At 37.0% G+C, this 23,027-nt stretch overlaps 1 protein-coding gene across 1 annotated transcript in view; it reads left to right on the forward strand.

The window, feature by feature from the left end:
• Nucleotides 1-23,027, forward strand: part of Pus1 (Pseudouridine synthase 1) — a 137,242-nt gene that overhangs the window by 111,713 nt on the left and 2,502 nt on the right. The window contains exon 6 of the mRNA XM_067147454.2: nt 7,558-7,703. Within this exon, the coding sequence (XP_067003555.1) occupies nt 7,558-7,703 (146 nt within the window). The remainder of the gene's footprint in view (nt 1-7,557; nt 7,704-23,027) is intronic.

A 23,027-nucleotide genomic window follows, 5' to 3' on the forward strand; every position in this document is an offset into this window, starting at 1 on the left:
TGAGGAGGTTCCATCATGTTATTGGTGGGGATGGAGGAAGAGGGTCACTTTTCATGCCCAACTGAACCAGTGTTCATCAAAAACAGGACTCTAAATGCACTCCAGTACATAGAAGAAATTCTTCTTTGCTTTAATGTTCAACAATGCCCGTCCTCACACTGCTTGGTCTGTGTCAACATTCCTACAGGAGACAGAAGTAGTCACTTTGGATTGGCTAACACAAAACTCTGACCTAAACCTCATAGAGCATGTGTGGTACCAGCTCACGTGTCGTGTCAGTCAACAAGATTTTCATACTGTGGCTGAAGGCAATTCTTCCTCAAAAATGGGACTCTATACCCCAACATGATATCGCCATTTTGATTCCCAGCATGTTTAGTAGTGGAAGCTGTTATTGCTGTTACACTCTTTATTGAGTGTCCAGAAATGTTTTCAGGTGGTTGTGCACTTCGTTAGTGGCCGCAGATGTGTTAAGGCAGCATTGTAATTTGAGAGTAATTTGAATGCCACCTAAGCAACAGTTTATGAGGCTTCTATTCACTTGTGATTTCATGTCTTATTCTTGGTTAAAATGATGGTTTTGTCCTGTTAACCCCTAGAGGGCATGTTCCCATGTGGCGGATAGGGGGCCTGCAGCATTGTGGGCTGGTGAAAATACTTCGGAAATTAACCTCCAGACCAGCAGGTAGCCCAATTCCTGGGTGCTTTGCAATACTGTAACACCCTCTCTCAGGGTCATATATATGGAGGGCTCTAACACAGGGTGATGTGTGAAATCCTCAATGGCATCTACAGTGGAGAAGATGGACTTTGGAACAGTGTAGGTGGCAAAAGGGGCAACTTAATGCTCAGGTTAATGAGAGAACAAAGTACAATGTTGGCCATATATCAGTCTAAAGAGCATGATGGTTCCACATGTTAGTGGCGATACCCCGACAGAATCTTAGTGGAACTCTGAACTTAACTCGACTAGAATCTCAGTTCCATTCAAAAAATCCTAATCCAAGTAAATCAACATGGATGTAGCACCTTCGAAAAGAAATTACCCCAGTGGAACAATTTTCACAGTTGAAAAACCACAAGTGGTCTATTCGGATTCTGGGGAGACCACAAAAGTGTGCAAGGAGGTAAGTCGAAGTGTCTCAAAACCCTGTAAGAACAAAATCAAACCGAAATAAAGAATTTGGCTAATGACGTTTAATGTAAATTCTCTCTTGAAAATGGGAAAACTGAAAAATACTCTTGTCAAATCCAGAGAATGTAACGTCAAACGTATTGCTTTTCAAGAATCACGATATACAGATGAATAATAGATTAGTAAAATTTAAAATTAAATTAAAAATTAAAAAACAAGTTTACTTGTTTAGTTTAATATTAGTATTGAAAAGATGGTTTTTTACTTATCTATTATTTGATATAGATGTTGATTCCCATAGGGAATCTGAAACATTTGTCCTGAATGAGCAAATTTATAATACCAATATAAATGGTCCGTTATTGGACATTATAAATTTTCCAGCTAGCTCATTCTTGGTTGCCAGCGTTTCGCCCTCGTGTGCTAGGGTGGGCTCATCAGTTGGTACCTAGCACACCTACCAATACGCTGGCTAGTGCATACCGTGGAGGCCACTGCGTAGGCTAACTGGAGCCACCGGCAGTGCCAATGCACTAAGAGACTTTGTCTCATCACTAAAAATTGATGCCTGCTTGGCCATCAGATGATATAGATGTTGATTCCCATAGGGAATCTGAAACATTTGTCCTGATCTTCTGTGTAAATAAAGAGGAAATCATGAAACTCATTCTTAAGGGATTAGATCTGGATTCCGACCATCACCCCACAAAATTTTCATTAAATATCATTCCAGAAAAGGGAAAATTTGCTCTGAAATCTCCTTACCATAAAACATTAAAGATAATAGAAAATTTACAAAAGAAGCACTCAAATTAAACCCACAAAATTGACAACTCCAAGAAGGACTTATTAAAGCAGCAGAACACCATGGCTCCACAAACAAGAACACAAAAATGCCCATGGTTAGGAACACTCAAATTTCTTGAATGACATAGTGCTGAATTCATGAGTAAAAAGAGAGAACATTTTTAAGTAGCATGGGAAAATTCTAGAGTAAGTAATTAAAATTGTTGAGTAGGAAAGAAAAGTTCTTGGATAGAAAAGACAAATTCTTTGATAATGTGAATGTTATGGAAATAAAAATGCCAGCAATATTTTCAAATTTTTATATTGTAACTGCAAAATTATCACTACAAAAGACAGAAATTGCAAACATTAAAGACAAAATGAATATTTACAATCTTTACCTCCCTGCTATCATCATGCTTTATATTCATAATTGTAGGATGAAAGCAATTCCAAATTTGTCATTGTGAGATTCGTTCTGAAATTGGTGAACACACAAGAAAAGTTTGAAATGAATCTTTCACAATTTACATTTGACACTGGAACCCACAGTGCCCTTCATGCACCATCAACAACGTGGGTTTTTGTTTACATTGCTGTATGATGAAATATTCTTTTTTGCACATTGGCTCATGTGTTATCTCTAAGATTAAGTGTTGATACCTTCTGCAAGAGATATGGTGAGACCGAAACATTAGCTCACATCTTGGGTCATCTATTGCATCTCAGGCTAAGGCTTTCAAGTACACAAGAAGGTTCATGGACTTGCAACAAATGGCAGCACAAGGAGAATTGATATGGTCGCCATTAAGGGAAAAGCAGTCTATATTCTAATCGAATCGACGGACCATTTATATCAGTATCAACCATCCGAAGTTGCCTACAGTTGCCTACAGTTTCATATTACACAAAAAAAATACCACCTAGAGGATGTTCAAGTGAAGAGTCTTTTGATCGGTATTTAGGGGAACGATCCCCAAAAAGATAGTGGAAATCATGAGAGTCTTCGGAATCAGCACTGATGAACTCTTGGACTGGAGGCTAAAAGCTCTCAGGGGGTCTATACTCATTTTGAGACATCACCTGTACTCATTGGGTGAAGATCAGCTGACTTCAAGTTCAAATAATACTTATTTTATTTTTTAAGTTTGGTAGGAATTATCAAGTTGTTCTTAAAACCTTTCAAATGTTATAAATATTTTTTGTAGCTTTTAATTCATTTAATTGTAATTTTAATTTAATTTGTTTTTCAGTATTGTGTAAATTTGTAGATCTAACTTCTAACTTCAGTCATTTTTCATTTTTAGAGTTCTTTATAAACTATTAATTTTTTAATCAATATTTACTGTATTGTGTCTTCGGGCAGCCTCCAGGTGGGAGAAGAATTTAATAATAATAATAATAATAATAATAATACAGTATGAACGACCTGCGTAAGCAGAAACGTATCGGGAATAATAATAATAATAATAATAATAATAATAATAATAATAAAAAAATAAGATTCAGTGAGATTTTAGTTAGGATTGTATGTTGTTAGGTGACAGTACAGCTGCCAAAATCAATGTTTTGGTATATTTTCCAAGCATTTCCAACTTACGAGATTATTTCTAACATTGCTCTGAAATGGCTGCACAACTTGGAGGTGTATGCTAGATGCAAGTGTAATTTTGGACATTTTATGAGGTGATGGTGTTTGCCTTTTAAAATAGCATTTTCTTCTCCATTTAATTAAAAATGTATTTTGATTTTGCAACAAAAATATGTAAAACACCTATCGATTGACTTTTTTGTGTAAATGAAATCATGATAATTATTTTAAAATTATCAAAATATCCTGGGGATGGTGTGTTAAACATTTATTTACCAAATGAATGTAGAAAGTCAACCTAGTTTAATGTAAAAACACACTCACAAAGAACCATAATGATTGCTGCAAAAAATATGTTTGAGAACTTCACACATTCCTAGTCCAGAGTGATTGATACAGATTTCAGAGTCAAGACTGGAATGTGCTAACAAACTCGGACACATCAGGAAGACAATTTAGTGCAGGAAAAGGATATGTGCACTGCTTTATACGACTACAATTTGATGGGGTATTCTGTAGGGGCAGGGGGGAACGTTATGTGTCCTGGGAACATTAATTTAGATTGCGTGTAAATACCATCAGTGTGAAATTAATTATTTCAGAGGGATGAATCATGATTATTTTTTTGAACAGTCCCTAAATATTCAGAATGCATAGTTAAAAATATAAACCAAGATAATGCTATCAGATAAGATATTCCGTTGATTTCTGTTGATATTTCCATATTATTTCATATTTCTGTGAAGATAAACAAATGGCTGAGGGGGGGCAAGTTTAGGGACTGTGGGTGTGAGTGGACATTAAGGAAAATGAAGGACGAGATTGTGAGTGTGAGGGAGAGGGAGATACTAAAGCTTTTTAGGGAGGACAGGAGTGAAGGTAGGTTTCCTTCAATCATTGTACAGGATACGGTAGGTTGGCAAGAGGTAGGGGAAGTAATGGGAGAAGTTGTTGAAGACAGATGGGTTAATGTTTTAAGAGAAGCAAAAATGAGGACTTAGGTTCTCCTCAGGGAGTGAGTTCAGGAGAGGTATCGGTGAGGAATCCGTATGCGTCACTTCAGGTAGAACAGCAGAGGGAAGATGGGAAACAGGAAAGTGTTACAGAGGGAAGGGCAATGCAAGATAAAGGGAAACCTGAGTAAAGGATTGGAAGATGGGTGTGGAACAGGATTGTGAAAGCGAGAGAAAAGAGGAGGAAGTAGGTTCTGTAACCGCCAGGGATATTAAGGGTTATCAGGAGAGGAGGGGATCTGATGAGGAGGGTGGGGTTGAGGCTCTGGTCATGGGTGACTGTATTGTTAGGCATGTGGGGAAAGTGTATGGAGGAAAAGGTAGCTGGAGTAGAGTGTTATCTAGGAATTAGGTTATATCAGGGATCATTAAGTGTGGTTAACTATTGGCTACATTTATACATTTTCACCAAGTTTGAAAGAGTAATAATTCAAAGTAAATTCTTTTGAGAAAAGCTATTTAAGTTCAACAGGGTGCATAAGGAAACATGATTATTTCCATGTGTGAAGTTGGCAGATCGAGACATAAGCGAGGACCGAAGTTGTGAGTTCTGTTTTTCTAGAAATTTAGATACGCAATATTAACGGCACAAGGGAAGTTGAACTGCAGATAAGACAGAGTAGAGTTGCTATCTCAGACCAACTGTATAAACAAAAGTGTTTTAAACTCCAGTCCTTATCTAATGTTTATATTGGGCTGTCATTTCTTTTCAGTATAAACTAGATTGATATAGTCAGTTGTGCTTGAGACACATCCCAACAAGTACTTGTTTAACACGAGTATTTTAAGGCCATCATGGTTAGTGTACCAGAGGTGCACAGAAGGGAGTGTAAACAAAGTAACCTAAAGTTTTTCTACATTTGTGGAATTCGTGTGTTCAATTTCAAGGTGTGTTAAATACCTAAAGGCATTTGTGAAGAAACTTTCTTTTCCTTACTTCCAATTGAAAGTTGGAGATCTGGATAAATCTTTCGTACCCCATATTGCATGCAATACCTGTGTTGAGGGACTTCATCGCTGGTATGAGGGCAAACGAAATGCAGTGTCGTTGCCATACCCATGCAGTGGCGAGAGCAGAACAATCATTATGACGACTGTTATTTTTCTAGGATATGAGACATTAAAGATGGTTCTTGAAAGAATTAAGTGTCAAAAGCATGAGTGGAAAATAAGCAGTGATTTGAAAGCCATTCATTGGGTTGCTGCTGGGACAACAAAAAGGCTATTGTGGGTTACAATAAGAAAAACGAGCAAAATTGTTTAAAATAATATAGACAAGAAGCTCAACTTCTCTTTTGTACGGATGTTCAAAATCTTCTGCACCAATTAGGAGAGAAAGAATATGATCCTAGCAATTGGCGCCTTTTATTGACTCTTCTTAAAAGAAAAGGCTGTTTTGCTTCATAACGGCAATGGTCTGTCTTCCATACCACTAGCATACTCCACAAAGCTGTATGAAACATACGAGACATTGAAGTTCCTGCTTGAAAGAATTAAATGTCAAAAGCATGAGTGGAAAAATTGCAGTGATTTGAAGGCCATTGGATTGCTATACAAAATTTCCCTGTTTCTTATGCGAATGAGATAGCAGGGCATGGTGTAAACATTGGGATACTGTACATTGGCCTGAAAGGGATCTTGGATCCAAAAATGTCTTGAATGTGTCTTGTTGACTGTAAAAAAAAAAATTACTACCACCCTTGCACATCAAATTGAGAATGATGAAACAGTATATTAAGATACTAGATAAAGAGTCCAGGCTTCAAATATTTATGCACAAAATTTTCCACATTATCAGATGCAAAAATCAGAGAAGGAATATTTGATGGACCACAGATTCGTAAATTGATGGACAAATTTTTCACAGAAACTATGACCAAAATTGAGGATAATGCATGCAATGCATTCAAAGAAGTAGTGGCAAAATTCCTTGGTAACATCAACATCAAGGACCCTCTATACACAGAAATTGTAAGAAACATGTTGCACAAATTTAACCAACTCATTGTAATATGAGCCTAAAGCTTCTCTCCAAATTTAGAAGCCGTAAGTGAAGAGCAAAGTGAAAATTTACGCCAGGATTTTAAAGATACAGAACAGCGCTACCAGGGACATGGGAATGTAGATATGATGGCTAATTATTGTTGATCAATTGCACATGACGACCCATCCAGAGAGCACTCACGAACTTCAGAAACACACCAATTCTAAGGTAAATGGAAAAATACGACTGAGTTAAGGTGACTAATCTTTTATGTATAATTTACTTTGCTTGCTAACTTGTTTAGTTTGTATATATTATCTCTCTACTCTGCAGGCATAATTGAACTACTATCGAAAATGTTATGTAACGACAAAATAATGTTTTGTACAATTTCCATTTAACCAGATGCGATACAAAAAACAAAAATCATTTTTGAATTCAGCGTTAAAAATTAATAAAACTCACATATTTTAGTTTATAACGCACATAAAAAGGTGTTTCTTGCAGGTTAGTGTGTAATTTATCAAGGGAAAAGTTTGAAAAATGACTTTGTTAACAATTGGTAAGGAATCTGCCACCTGGACAACAGTCCTAAATGCAGATCTTTGATTGATTGATTGATTGATTGATTTTTTATTTATTTAGTTATTTATTTTATTTATTTATTTATTTATTTATTTATTTATTTATTTATTTATTTATTTATTTATTTATTCATTCATTCATTCATTCATTCATTCATTCATTTATTTATTTATTTATGACAAACTCACACAGTTTCATGCAGAATCCTTGCCTCTCTGTTAGGATTTTTCAATGTGTCTTTGTTAATATGGTGCAAAGACTTAGAAAATAAGTCAGTGTTCACAAGTTCAAGACATTAATATGAGGAGAATGTTTTTTTTTTTTTTTTTTTGGTCTTGTAGGAAAGTATGAAACGATCTACTCTTACAGTTTTCTAATATTCTTGCAAAAATGTTGTGTTTTATTTTATCTTTGTGCTTAACATAATTATGACTATTACCAGTTTTGTTATTTCCAATTTCAGGTGCATTATGATCGTTACAATCAAAGGTACGGGGCTGATGGGATCCATGAACGCTTGGATTGGTCTGAAGTAGAGGACGAGTTAAACAAGTTTAGAGAGAAACATATATATCCACAAATTGTGGATACAGAACTTGGAGAAAAATCGTATCCTTTGTAATAAATCTTCTGTTAAAGAAAGGAAAGAGAACCACTAAAATATATGGAGAAAGTTTTAACCCATTCGCATCCTATTTAAATACCGTAGCAGTTCACTGAGGAAACACATTTAAATCCCGCACTATGGCAGTCGTCTGCACAATCACTTTTTCAATAAGTTATCACTAACCCCGCTGTATTCACTAAACATATGTACACCAGGAATATTGTCACTTTTTGTCCAGTTCCAGTCATTCAAGTTAGACTGCGCCGAGGTACAAACTCGTTTTGAAAGACTTGGCCCACCGTCGTCATTTGTATCACTTTCCGTGTCGTGAGCGCTATTACACACATCACTCAAACTAAGACCTTCAGTGTCTATTTCGCCGTTGCAATCATCACTGTATTCATAATCACCCTCTAAAACTCTATCAGTTAGCTTTCGTTTTCCATCTTCATCAAAACCAACACATCTGCTTGACACCATGATTACAACTGACGTGAGCGAAATAAGATGAACAAAGATTCTTTTATCTCTTGTTCCAGATGTGTGTGATAACCTGAGCGCAGAGCATGGCAAATAACCGAAGCCACATGTCTAAACTTCAGCTCAGAATGCATACAAGTTGCATCTGTGAGTTAGTAACTGAACTGCATGTATTAATATACAGCAGTGCATCGCCGCAAGCTGAGCTCATCATTGGATTCATATGCCACGAATAACTTTTGCGAGCTAGGGTCGTCAGATGATGTGATTGGGGTAATATACATAATCAAGGACTCCTAAGCATCCTCCACCATCACCTCTACCTCGGGTGTGTTTCTCCTTGTGTCAGAACTTTCATTGTTCAAATTGAATCAGAGTCTCAAGTGTCTTGGCTTCATATTTGATCTCCACTGTGTAAGTTTAGAATTCAAAATCCTTGTGGTCACACACTGTATGTGAACGGTATGTGAACTGATGTCCTTTTGCTATCTCCATAGAGGCCCTTGGGGGTGTTCAACAAACTTACTTACTACTACCTATTTTCACTGGATCGGTCGAAACTGGCTAAGAAAATCGCCAGGAGCTGAATCCGGGCCTCTTAGACTTATAAACAGAGTGAAAAAGGCACGTCCCAAAAATAATAACAAAATAATGCAGATCTGGGGTTAATTTAAATGAAACATATTTATTGACACAAACTGGGAAGAAATCGGTCCCAGACTGGCATAAAAGAACAAATAGGGGTACGGGAAGTCAGTTACATACATGACGTCTAACAAAGGTCCATCCAAAGGTAGTGTTCCTCAATCTCATAATTCTTTTGTATACCTCTAGAAAGCACGGTAGAGGTATCTGTTTTGTAATATAATGTTTCTCTCACCACACAATGTGCTCAAATGACCGCAGTAATTTGTGTATGTCACAACGACGTCATACGGACGCACTGCTATTCACTTTGTTTTGAGGGGTCACCTGACAGTTTAATGCATGGCTATACGTACAGATGGAGTATAACTTCGATTTGACATACCCTGAGTAGCTAAGGTCTCAAGGTATGCTGTACGACCATTGGAACCCCATCTACCAATTTAACGTTCACATACCAGACATTACAAAACATGTTCCCCTAATTTTTTTGAACTTCATGGATTTATATCATACCTTGTGTATATTTTGTATTTTATTTAGACAAGTAAAAGCTGCCAAATATGGCTACCATCACAAGATTTAACATTGCCAGTTGTAGGGTTGTAAGGTGTGAAAATGGGAAACCGTTAGAAACTATCTTCAGTACTGCCGACATTGGGGTTTGAACTCACTATCTCCCGAATGCAAGTTCGTAGTTGTGTGCCCCTAACCGCACAGCCAACTTGCTTGGTTCATATATAGAAAGATGGGAGCAAGAAAGGAACACATACTAGGATAAACACAATGGCGGTCAGTGTGGAAAGAGGGAGCAACAGAAAGAGGAGACAGTTCAATACGGACAAAAATGAAATTCTTAGATTTAAATGAAAGAGGAGACACGTACAAACATGAAAATACAAAGGGACAAGGATAATATCTGTATCTTCATACACTGTCCACACTGACTTGCCATTGTGTTGATCCAATTGTGTGTTCCTTTTCTTGTTGCTATCTGTCTGTATATGACTATAAATTATTTTTTTGAAAATACTGTATTTAGCACACACTGTTTTCAGTCACTTCTCTCTTATGCTTAAAATGAGCAGGAAAAAACATGCATACATTTTCACTTTTTCAGATAGTTAAAAATTGACTAATATCTTAACAGAGTAAGTAACTAACTTAATACTGACAGGTAACTTATTAATTCACTAAATTCTTTCCTACTAAATATTATGAAGGGATTAAGGTGAAAAGAAAATATTTGAAGACAATCTGAAACAAGTGGATATAGCAGGAGTATCAACACATCAAACTGATGCTAGAAGGTTTATTCTTTTTACACTCATACTTACAAAGTACATTCTTCAAAATACCGCACTTCACCTTCTCTGAGCATTTATGACCATGCTTCAGATTTCAATAAAATTTCAACAAATTTTATTATAAAATATAATAACATGAAAAAATGACAAACAACAAAATTATATTGAGAAATTTGCCAAGATTTTACATGAAAAAGCAGTTTTAAGACTGCTAAATTTTATTGGCATGTGTTACAGGCATAGTGTTCACAGTTAAGTAGCAGTGATTTTTCCATTAATTCTATGCTAGGATTACCTGTCAAGTGAAATGATATAATGTAAAGTTCTCTTCTTTTGATATCTTTCTTTCCTTAGTTTTCCATTAGATGCATCAACTTTTTTTTCACATCTCTTTACTTCCGTCATTCATTGATTAGTATCTCATAAGTTATCGATTAATTCCTATTTGACCTTCCATCAACAGCCCAGCGATCCCATTCCTTAAGAGAACTGACCACTCTTCATCTATTGCATTTCTTTCACTCTCTTCAGGTCGTGTTTGTGCAGTACATTTCGTGAATTCTATCCACTGGTACATTATTCATTATACATCCAGGGATATTGTTCTATCTATTATATTAAATATGATTATTGAAGGTTTTACCATAATTAGGATATCTGACCTACGACAGGTTATTGTACTCGCGTCCCAGTTCATGAAATGCTGAGTGATGTAGTAAGTGGTCCTAAGAATCAGGATACCAGTTGCTATGGAATAGGAGCAAGTATTTCAGACATTTATCGAGCTCTGTAGTGATTTTGAAGTGGACTTGTTGGCATATCAAAGAATTTAAGATTTAAAGACTGAAGTTTCAATAACAATATTATTAAGTACCACGAGAGCGCACTGGAAGTAGTTTGAATAATAATGTACTTGGGATAACGTGGAGGATTTTATGGATGGTACAAGGAATGAAAGCGTTTGATCATAATCCCCCTTCAAAGGGAAGGAAGAAAGTTATATGAAATGAGAACCATACTTTTTTTGCTAGTGGCTTAATGTTGCACTGACACAGATAGGTCTTGTGGCAACGATGGGATAGGAAAGGTCTAGGAGTTGGAAGGAAGCGGCCATGGCCTTAATTAAGGTACAGCCACAGCATTTGCCTGGTGTGAAAATTGGAATGGGAAACCATGGAAAACCATCTTCAGGGCTGCGGACAGTGGGATTTGAACCCACTATCTCCCGGATGCAAGCTCACAGCCGCGTGCCCCTAACCGCACGGCCAACTTGCCCGGTATGAGAACAATAGATGTATTAAAAAGGAGCTACCATTTAAGTTACAATATTCCTCTATCAGACGTTATTTAAATAGATTACGGTTCCAGACCATGAAAATTCAATATCCATAATATACCCATACAAAAGGAAAAAATTCAGTTACAAACTGATAATACATCAAATAATCTCATAAAGAGATTATTAACCCTTTTGAATTGAAAATAGTCCTTTGACCCATTTTACAATAGAATAGCTGCTTCTGTGGATCAGTGATAGTGTGTCAGCCTCCGGATCCCATAATAGCGGGTTCAAACCTGGCAGACGTAGTCGGATTTTTGAAGGGCAGATAAAAATCCATTCAACACTCCACACCATACAATGTCGGCATGTAAAAGATCTCTGGTGACAGATTAGGTGTTTAGCCGACAAAACTCATTAAAACTCAGCCATAGACGCCGAAGAGAGATTCTGTTCTCTCTCTCATCTAGTAGGCTTGGAGTAAAATGGAACGTCGAAATTGATGAGCAGATAGCATCACATTAAAATGTGTGCATGCAGTACCTAAGGTCATACGATATTATTATCACAATAGAATACCGTGAATTTAAAAAGAAAGGGGATGAAAATGTGTTCAGTGTAGATTAGAACTAGCTGATATGCCCGTGCTTCACGACGGAATTTACATTTTATGCAGAATTCTAGGTTAAGTAGTGTATGCAATGTGAGTAAGATTGCATTAAATTGCATAGCATCGGGCGAGTTGGCCATGGTGTTAGAGGCGCGTGGCTGTGAGCTTGCATCCAGGAGATAGTAAGTTCGAATCCCACTGTCAGCAGTCTTGAAGATGGTTTTCCGTGTTTTCCCATTTTCACACCAGGTAAATGCTGGGGCTGTATCTTAATTAAGGCCACGGCCGCTTCCTTCCAACTCCTAAGCCTCTCCTCCCCCATCGTCGCCATAAGACCTATCTGTGTCGGTGCAACGTAAAACCACTAGCAAAAAGAATAAAGGAATAATTGCATAGCTCTTAAAGTTACCCCAGAAACACGATTGGGGAAGTCACCATACGTCTTTTCTCATGCAAAGAGTTAGAGAATTTTCAGTGTAATGGCAGGCCTTCTTGCCTACTTTCAGTCACAATCAAGTGATGGTATGAACTTGTGAATCCAGAAAAGAACTAATAAGAATGATAAAGATATTAAACAGGGAACGTTTGCCTTTACTGACAATCCTTCCTTGGTTTCCGCCAAATAGATTAATTACCCCATAAATAGTAATGTATCCTAAAAATACTAATGAAATCACAATAATAATAATAATAATAATAATAATAATAATAATAATAATAACTGGTTACAAAATAAAAAGCTATATAATTGGTTTGCAGAAATATTGGGCAGCCTATTTCTCAAGGAAAAGAAAAAGTCTGAATAATTTAGAAAATTATTGGAAACAAGAAAATGCCGTAAGCACAAAAAAAAAATCATTTAAAAAAGATTAAAGGGAATAACAAAGTCCAAATCCAGCTTGCACCATTACATGTTCAGTCACTCAAAGCATAGCACTGAAGCTGGAAACATGTTGAAAAATTAGGAGTAAAGTTATTTTTGCTTCAAGCAGCGAATAAAATGGCTAAGGGAGAATTCGACTCCCGAGTGGAATATTCCACTGGTGCTTGGCGATGTGTAATCTGAATGAATGTTCAAATGCAAGCAGTGCAGTATTTGCACAATGCCAAGACAGGGCGTGTAGGAAATGAGATGTTTCGAGAACTGAGAGAAGTAAGTTGCATTGAAATTGAATCTAGCAAAGAAGTCAACTAAGGATAACATGATGGCAAGCATAATTGGTGGCCACACTAATTTTAGTGAAAAATGGAAGAGTATGTAGAGGTACTTTAAGGCAGAAACAGGTTCCAAGGAGGACATTCCAGGAATAATTGATGAACAGGGGGAGTGTGTATGTGAGGATCTTCAAAAGGCAGAAGTATTCAGTCAGCAGTATGTAAAGATTGTTGGTTACAAGGATAATGTCCAGATAGAGGAGGTGACTAATGCTAAAGAAGTATTAAAATTTGCCTATTACAGCAATGACATTTACAGTAAGATACAAACATTGAAAACTAGAAAAGCAGCTGGAATTGATAAGGTTTTGGGGGATATACTAAAGACAATGGATTGGGATATAGTACCATATCTGAAGTACTTGTTTGATTTTTGTTTGCATGAAGGAACTTTACCAAATGAATGGAGAGTTACTATAGTAGCCCCTGTATATAAAGGAAAGGGTGATAGGCATAAAGCTGAAATTTTCAGGCCAGTCAGTTTGACATGCATTGTATGTGAGCTTTGGGAAAGCATTCTTCCTGATTATATTAGACATGTTTGCAAAATTAATAAATGGTTTGACAGAAGGCAGTTTGGGTTTAGGAAAGGTTATTCCGCTGAAGCCCAACTTGTAGGATTCCAGCAAGATATAGCAGATATCCTGGATTCAGGAGGTCAATTGGACTGTATCGCGATTGACTTATCTAAGGCATTTGATAGGGTAGATCATGGGAGACTAATGGCAAAAATGAGTGCAAATGGACAAAAGAGTGACTGAATGGGTTGCTCTGTTTCTAGAAAATAGAACTCAGAGAATTAGAGTAGGTGAAGCTTTATCTGTCCCTGTAAAAATTAAGAGGGAATTCCTCAAGGCAGTATTATTGGACCTTTATGTTTTCTTATATATATATCAATGATATGTGTAAAAAAGTGGAATCAGAGATAAGGCTTTTCGCAGATGTTGTTATTCTGTACAGAGTAATAAATAAGTTAAAAGATTGTGAGCAACTGCAAAATGACCTCGATGATGTTGTGAGATGGACAGTAGGCAATGGTATGATGATAAATGGGGATAAAAGTCAGGTTGTGAGTTTCACAAATAGGAAAATTCCTCTCAGTTTTAATTACTGCATTGATGGGGTGAAAGTTCCCTTTGGGGATCAATGTAAATACCTAGGTATAAATATAAGGAAAGATCTTCATTGGGGTAATCACATAAATATGATTGTAAATAAAGGGTACAGATCTCTGCACATGGTTATGAGAGTATTAAGGGGTTGTAGTAAGGTTGTAAAGGAGAGAGCATATTTGTCTCTGGTCAGACCTCAACTTGAGTATGGTTCCAGTGTATGGGACCCTTACCAGGATTACTTGATTCAGGAACTGGAAAAAATCCTAAGAAAAGCAGCTCGATTTGTTGTGGGCGATTTCCGACAAAAGAGTAGCGTTACAAAAATGTTGCCAAGTTTGGGCTGGGAAGACTTGGAGAAAGGAGACGAGCTGTCCGACTAAGTGGTATGTTCCGAGCTGTCAGTGGAGAGATGGCGTGGGAGGACATCAGTAGACGAATAAGTTTGGATGGTATCTTTAAAAGTAGGAAAGATCACAATATGAAGATAAAGTTGGAATTCAAGAGGACAAACTGGGGCAAATATTCGTTTATAGGAAGGGGAGTTAGGGATTGGAATAACTTACCAAGGGAGAGGTTCAATAAATTTCCAATTTCTTCGAAATCATTTCGGAAAAAGCTAGGAAAGCAACAGATAGGGAATCTGCCACCTGGGCGACTGCCTTAAATGCAGATCAGTATTGATTGATTGATTGATTGATTGATTGATTGATTGATTGATTCACTGCAGCTCTAATATTCTTACCAGTATTTTTGCCACATGTGATTCCCCTGTAGTTATCACACATTTTTTTTATCTCCCTTCTTAAAGACTGATACAGTAGAACTTACGGATCTTGGTGTTAACGTCCCATCATTGCGTTATTTGAGGAAGTAGCCTACTGTACCGTACTGAAAAAGCGACCGCCAGCGAACTTGCATAAGGGACCATCTTAACATCGCATTCGGATGGTATTGTTTAGAGAATCGTCGGAAATCATAAAGCAGACAGTATCAACAGCAATTGGAAGGAGACAGAGCGCATTTCGGCAGCTCTACTTGAAGATGGAACGAGTGTCGTCAAATGTTCATACTTGCAAAACGTCAAAACGTATGCATTATGTCCAGGGTTACTTTTTTAAAAACTTTTTTCGTGTGTATCGCCGAACATTTTTTAACGGCACTTCCCTCAGGGCACTGTGTAGTCACTAGGCTTTCAGGCAGGAATCGAAACTGCTCCTTTTTAAGTACCGGTAACACAAATTTAGTATTTTAATATTATCGTAAACGATTATGTTATCGAGACCAGAACCTTACATACTGTACATAAAGTCATGGGACGTTTTGGGATTGCCTATTACTGTTTCGGTCCTAATATAAGACTGGGAATTTCCCATTTTTGTGCTAAAATGTTATCAAAACTGTAGTTTTTTTTTGTGCATGTTACATTTAAAAACTTTGTTGTACCATTTCACTGTCGTACCGACTTGTGCAGCGAGCGCGCTTTCCAGCTGAGTCATGGTCGCAAATAACTGTAATTTTGGAAGTGTTAATGATATTTTATCTCTTTCCAATTTGATTGTGGTTAGTGACAGGCAGAATTGAATATAATGCATTCGAGAACTTTAGGATTGATACTTACCTTCGAAACCAATATTCTCGAGTTAACATAACCTTTAAAAGTTGATGTAGGCTTAATTTACGCGGTACCAAGATTTCCATAAACTGACTACGAACATTATACCGGTGACTAAATTACAATGCAAGATTTAAAAAAAGGGGGGATATCGCCATCATATTGGGTGCTTTTGTATCTAATGTGCTTTATTTTATTAGATTAGAGAACTGAAAGGTGCTTGTGGTCGATTGTTGTTTGGCTTGGCGTTACAGGTGTTAGATTTTTCGAAGAGTTTGGCTGATGAAAAGTTGCAGAGCTGAAAGAAGTTTTCAGAAGAAACTGACAAAGTTTTCCGGGTAAAAGAACATAAAGTTTCGAGATTTTTAAGTCGCGTACCGGTAATTAATGTTTGAAGCCAGCCCCGCGATCTAACTTGTCTGCCTCTCACCTGGAGGGCCCGGGTTCGATTCCCGGACCGGTCAGGCATTTTTACCTGGATATGAGGGCTGTTTCCAGGTTCACTCATTCTATGATTACCTTTAATTGAGGAGCTATTTAATGGTGAGATGGCGACGCCAGTCTAGAGAGCCAGGAATAACGGCCAAGAGGATTCGTCACATTGACCATGCGTCACCTCGTAATCTGCAGGCCTTCGGACAGAGCAGCGGTCGCTTGGTAGGCGAAAGGCCATTGGGGCTGTAGTTTGGTTTGGTTTAGGGGTGTTTGTAAGATTATAAGTATACATAATATTTCATTTTTGTGATGTTTAGCCAAATAGTTGATAATTCATTCATTCCCGGATTTTCCATATTCACGTGTTGTACTTTTTTTTTTTTTTTTTTTTTTTTGCGGTCCCTCCAAAAATGGAGAATCGATGTTTCACTGTATTATTATTCCCTATCCTAAGTCTTCTGGCACACGTTTCTGTCTCCATATGCACTTTAGCGATCTGTACATTCATTGTAGTCCAACAGGTCCAGCAACCTTTATCATTTCTACACTAATTTCATCCATCCTTGATGCCTTCCCCAGTTTCATCTTATGGACTGCTAATTCCATCTCCGACATGGTTACCGGAATATCATCTTCTACTGTTGAGTTATTACGCCGTATTACTACTGTCTCCTCAGCGCAATTTCTCACATTCAGCATTTTATCAAAATACTTCTTCCATCTTTATTTATTTCTCTCCATATCAGCTTTGCATAAACTCTTTCTTTCTTATTACTTCATATAATTCCAGACAGCATTCTTTTATTGCCAGCTTCATCTGTTTCCATCTTTTGTGTAAATTCTTTTCTTCTCTTATAAATTTCTTACATTTTCTTTTATTATAAAGATACTTCCTTTTCCTTTCTTTTTTATCTCTATTTTTGCTATGCTTTCTTCTTCTCTTTCGCAGCTTCTCTCACTTTCTCCTTCCACTACATTGTCTCATTTTATTTCACTCTCGTTGATGTTCTACCACAGGCATTCTCTGCCCCACTTACAAATGCCCTTTTGAAGCTGGACCATTCATCTTCCACATTTCCTACTTCTCTAACTGGATTTTGTTGTTTCACTCTCTTCAGAAATTCTTCCGGTACATTCTTATCATTTCATTTCCACACTTTTATTTTACTATATCTTGAATGAAATGAAAATCCACAGCCTGTTTTCAGTCATTCGACCAGATCAGGACTGGAAGGAATGAATGAAGCCCCATCTAGCGGCGAGGATAGGAATTGTGCTGGCTGCCAAAGCCTGTCGTATTCCTCTGGGGTAATGATTAATGAATGACAGATGAAATTATATTGGAGAGTGTTGCTGGAATGAAATATGACAGGGAAAACCAAAATACTGGGAGAAAAACCTGTCCCGCTTCTGCTTTGTCCAGCACAAATCTCACATGGAGTGACCGGGATTTGAACCACGGAAACCGCGGTGAAAGGCCTGGGCACTGCCGCCTGATCCATGGAGGTTCTCTTTACTATATCTTATCTCCTTAATTTTTCCATTTTCCCTCACTCTCATTTTTGCTACCACAGTTCTATGATCACCATCAAATGCTTCTGGATATCCTGTTGCGGATGTACTCTTATCATATCCACATACTCTTCCAGATGTTTTGAAATCATCAGGTCCACTCCATTTTTTGCCTCTGCCACCACTCCAGTATAGTTTATATCCTTCCCTCATTCTCTTCTTTCCTTTCCCCTTCCATTCAACTTCATTCAACCCGATCATTTCTATACCCTCTTTTTCCATAAAATGTACCGCTTCTTGTGCCTCTCCTGTCGGAGTCATAAGATTGATTATGCCCACCTTCATGGTGTTGGCTACTGATCGCCCATTTTTCACAGCTTCCCCAGTGCCCAAGGAACTGCGCATCACTTGCAGCATGCTACGCCCTAACCTTTATCGAGACAAGTTCACAAATACCATATCATATACAGGCTATTTATATGGTGGGCTCGCCACTCCCAGAGGCATTTTATACCTACTGCCAGGTGTGACTTTAGGCGGTCCTCAGGAGTACAGATTTCTTTTGCAACCGCTTCAGTGAAGTACAGGCGTAAGTTCTTCTGTTTTATCAGCCGTTAGGACTGGGGTCTCTTCCGCCATCTAAACCGTTAACTGTGAATTTATGTGTCATTTCCTACACAAAGGTTTCACCTGGCTTCGAAAGGGAAGGCTCCTCCCTCGTAGCCATTGGTCCCCCTTTGGGAGTTGAGTTTGGTAATGGCCGCTTATGGTAGCAGAATGATCCTGACCTATTCGAGAGGACAAATTGGGGCAAATAGTATTTTCTAGAAAGAGGAATTAGGGATTGGTATAATTTACCTAGGGAGATGTTGATTAATTTCTAACTTTGTTTAATCATTTAAGAAAAGACTAGTTAAACAACTGATAGCTAATGCATTACAAGATATTAGAATCATCCTATATTGACGGTTTTCACTTTACAAAGGAAAAATTAAGTGTATCCTCCTAATTCAATACATCATATAATTCATCCTTAGATGGAGTATTCAAATTCAAACATGTTTCGACTCGTTTGAGCCATCTTCACTGATACAAGGGGGGCCGGGGGAGGAGGAGGAGGTTAAAGTAATTTACATTATACAAGCTAAAAATGTGCCAAAAAACTTAATGAAGGAACAAATGAAAAAACAAAAGAGAGACATGTCAGAAATAAAAATAGCACAATGTACAATATTTACATCATATGGAGCAATAAACAATTTGCGACGACAAAATTCAGTGGAAAAAAAAGGTTAAAACAAAACATAATTGAATCTAAAAACTGTGTTAACCTAAGAAGAAAAATGAAAACAAATGATATAGATGGAAACGAACAATAAGTGCACATAGTAAGGTTGCGGACCTCTTAGTCGAAATTTTTTAAAGTTTTATAACAACTCAAAAGAGGATGAAATCACTGTCAAAAATTCAGGCCAAAAGTCTGCCTTTGTAGAAACACCATCACATCGAATGGCTAGAAGTGGAGCAGGAGTGAAAAAGTCTGAGAAACCAAGCCTGAGACAATGTGCAGGCGAACAAATGCAGACTTTCGGCCTGAAATTTTGACACAGTGATTTCATCCTCTTTTGAATTCTTATAAAACTAAAAAAATTTTGACTAAGAGGTCTGCAACCTCTCTATGTGCACTTACTGTTCGTTTCCATCTATACCATTTGTTTTCATTTCTTTCCTTCTTAGGTTAATCCAATTTTTAGATTCAATTTTGTTTTAACTTTTTTTTTTTTTTTCACTGAATTTTGTCACAGCGAATTGTTTATTGCTCCATATGGTGATGTAAATATTGTACATTGTGCTGTTTTTATTTCCGCCATGTCTCTTTTTTGTTTTTTCATTTGTTCCTTCATTATGTTTTTTGGCACATTTTTAGCTTGTATTATGTAAATTACTTTAACCCTTTTGTTTCACTGAAGATGACTCAGATGAGTTGAAACATGTTTGAAATTGATCACTCCATCTAATGATGGAATTATATGATGTATTGAATTAGGAGGATACACTTAATTTTTCCTTTGTAAAGTGCTAGCTAATCTACCTCCTCAGTGACAGCTCTAAATTCATTTGGGTGGTGATTGATTGATTGATTGATTGATTGATTGATTGATTGATTGATTGATTGATTGATTGATTGATTGATTGATTGATTGAGAACAACAAATTTTAACTTTTTGTCACTTACAGAAACAAAAAGTCACCTAACTGATTTTTTCCAGGACATGTTGAATATTTTTTCAGAATTTTGAGTTTTGATTTATGTAATCAGTTTAAGGCATGATTTGGAATAACATTGCTATAATCATTCCATTCATCACAACCAAATCATTTAGAATCCAAAATAACCAAACAACCAAAATAAGTTTTAAATGTTGCAAAATTCCTCACCTTATCAAAACGTCTTGTTGAATGACTTATGCCAAGTGTGATAAGTTGCCGGAAGTATGGAGCAAACATGCTGAATGTTGATTTACCTTTCTATTTGCAATATATTGAGAATGTTTTGTATTCTCATTGCTGACATCACCCAAATTTGATGGAAAGAAGTGCACAAGTGTTAATGGAGAAAGTGAATCTTAAGTGACATTGTATCCCATTGATTTGTGAGCCCTCAACAGATCTTCAACCAAATCTCTGTTAATGTTTGATTTGTACGTTTCCAGAAAATTCACATGCATAGGTGTAAATGGCAAGCCGAGCGCCTCTCACAACGGAAGTAATAGTCCCTTCAAATACAGCATATCCAGTAAATCTCATATTTTTGGACCTATAAAGATGCCTTTTAGTAGTGTTGCCTTGCTCAACCTTTGAAATTTCTCTCTTAAAATTTTGAACGCCTTTCCTGATTTGTTTATTGCATTCACAGAGTTCTTCATTAACAGTAGTTTTATATGCAATGGTGATAAAATTATTTTAGCTGCACCAAGTGATAAGTTTTGTACCTTTTTTTCCCTCCCACTGCATTTTGTCTTGATGGGCACACCCTAACTTCATAATGGTTACGCTTATCCCGACTCTCCCATTCCCGGAGAAAATGGGAACATTTTGTGAATCCTGGTTTTATTTCTCTTAGCATATCGTCATTGCCAGGACAAAACCTCCTATGTGATAATATTTTTGGAGATATACTGACCCGCAGCACATACATTATGAAGAGCGAGAATGCCTTGACGGTATGCACACAATATTGCACCTTAGGTGATAGAACCTTACCGGCCAAAGTTCTAAGCTAAAATATTTCACATAGGAGATTTTTCCCCGGCATCGACGATATGTATAACTTTTAGTGCTGAACACATTTGTCAACTATGATGAATGATCATATCCCTATGTTAATTTTCAACATTTTGAGTTTTGCTGTATATTTATAGTTTTAAGACATGTTTTTGCAGAATCATTGCTATAATCACTCCATGCATCACAACTGTGTCAAACAGAATCCAAAAATACTATCAAAATAAGTTTCAGATATTGCAAAATTCCTCGCCTTTTTGTGCTAGGCTGTAAAAGGTACCATCTCCGAATCTGAGATGATAGAATCTCAGCTTGTGTTTTAGTTAATTTTAAATCTCGCATGATCATTTAATTCAGTTTGTGGTATCAAATGGGGTTTGTGAGGTTGAACAGGGTCCAAATCAGAAAGGAATGGTCCATGGTCTGGAGTTGAACTAAATCCTTGAGATGTAGTTTCTTCCTCTAAGTCCATTGTTCATGTCATTTGGGAATTGGTAAAGAATAGTTTTTTAACAGATCATGTGGCTAATTACAAATTGGAATACGCAGTTGCATGGTTAGTTTTTCAGGTGAAACTGGATTCATTGACCATACAGAAATAACTGGCTATGTGTAATCCATAGGCTCTGTCCATAATATTGGAGTGGCAAATGACATACATGAATGTGTGGTATTAAGCCAACCTGTTTATAAGTTCTGTGGCAATTTGTACAGCAATAGTTACGCACCTATTTTTTATCTTCTATACCTCCCAAAATACAATTTGTATGCCTTCAGAAATACTGGCTTTATAACCCTGCTCTGAGATTGCTTATGTTCTCTACATACATAGCAAAATTATTTTTTTAGATATTTATAATATTTTATATCAGATGGAGATTGTGTAGCCTAATATCTTAATTCTGCTACAAAACACCACTGTATAAAATGCCACTCCATTTTCACTATGATTTACTCACGGTATAACATGATCATTGATGGTTATGAATTTCATGTTTTTGGTCCGTATTGAACAATATATAAGTAATAATAATAATAACTTAAATGTTTCCACCTTTTCAATACAATATATTCACAAGATTACAAAATTATACGGTACTAGTTTCGACCCATCTAGGGGTCATCATCAGCCGTATTGGATTTCGCCACAAATGATCTTTGCTCCAATACGGCTGATGATGACCCCTAGATGGGTCGAAACTAGTACCGTATAATTTTGTAATCTTGTGAATATATTGTATTGAAAAGGTGGAAACATTTAAGTTATTATTATTATTACTTATAACATGATCATAACGATTTTCTCAAGATATTACACGATCGTAACAATTTACTCACATTAACATGTCCGACTCGTTGGCTGAATGGTCAGCCTACTGGCCTTCGGTTCAGAGGGTTCCGGGTTCAATTCCCGGCCAGGTCGGGGATTTTAACCCTAATTGGTTAATGCCAATGGCTCGGGGGCTGGGTGTGTGTGGCGTATTCAACGTTAGAAATCATCCTAGGTGGGGCCTCATCTTCACAGACATGCAGGTCGCCTAATAGGCCGTCTACTAGAAAAAGACCTGCACCAGGCCTCTCTGGAGGCCATACGCCATTATTATTATTATTAAACTGTAACATGATCCCACACAAAATATAACAGGGCATTGTTTCATGTTATTCTCTTTGGAATTGAGCAACATCCATATACATGAACATTCCTAAGGGATTAACAGCACCTAAGGGGAATAAATCCATGGGAAAGGAGAAAGTTACCCAATTTGTGAGGCAGTAGCACCACCTGCCTCCAGCAAGAACAATCACTCCCTCTATAGGTGCGATATAAAAT

Source organism: Anabrus simplex, chromosome 5 (assembly GCF_040414725.1).
Source record: "Anabrus simplex isolate iqAnaSimp1 chromosome 5, ASM4041472v1, whole genome shotgun sequence".
NCBI lineage: Eukaryota > Metazoa > Arthropoda > Insecta > Orthoptera > Tettigoniidae > Anabrus > Anabrus simplex.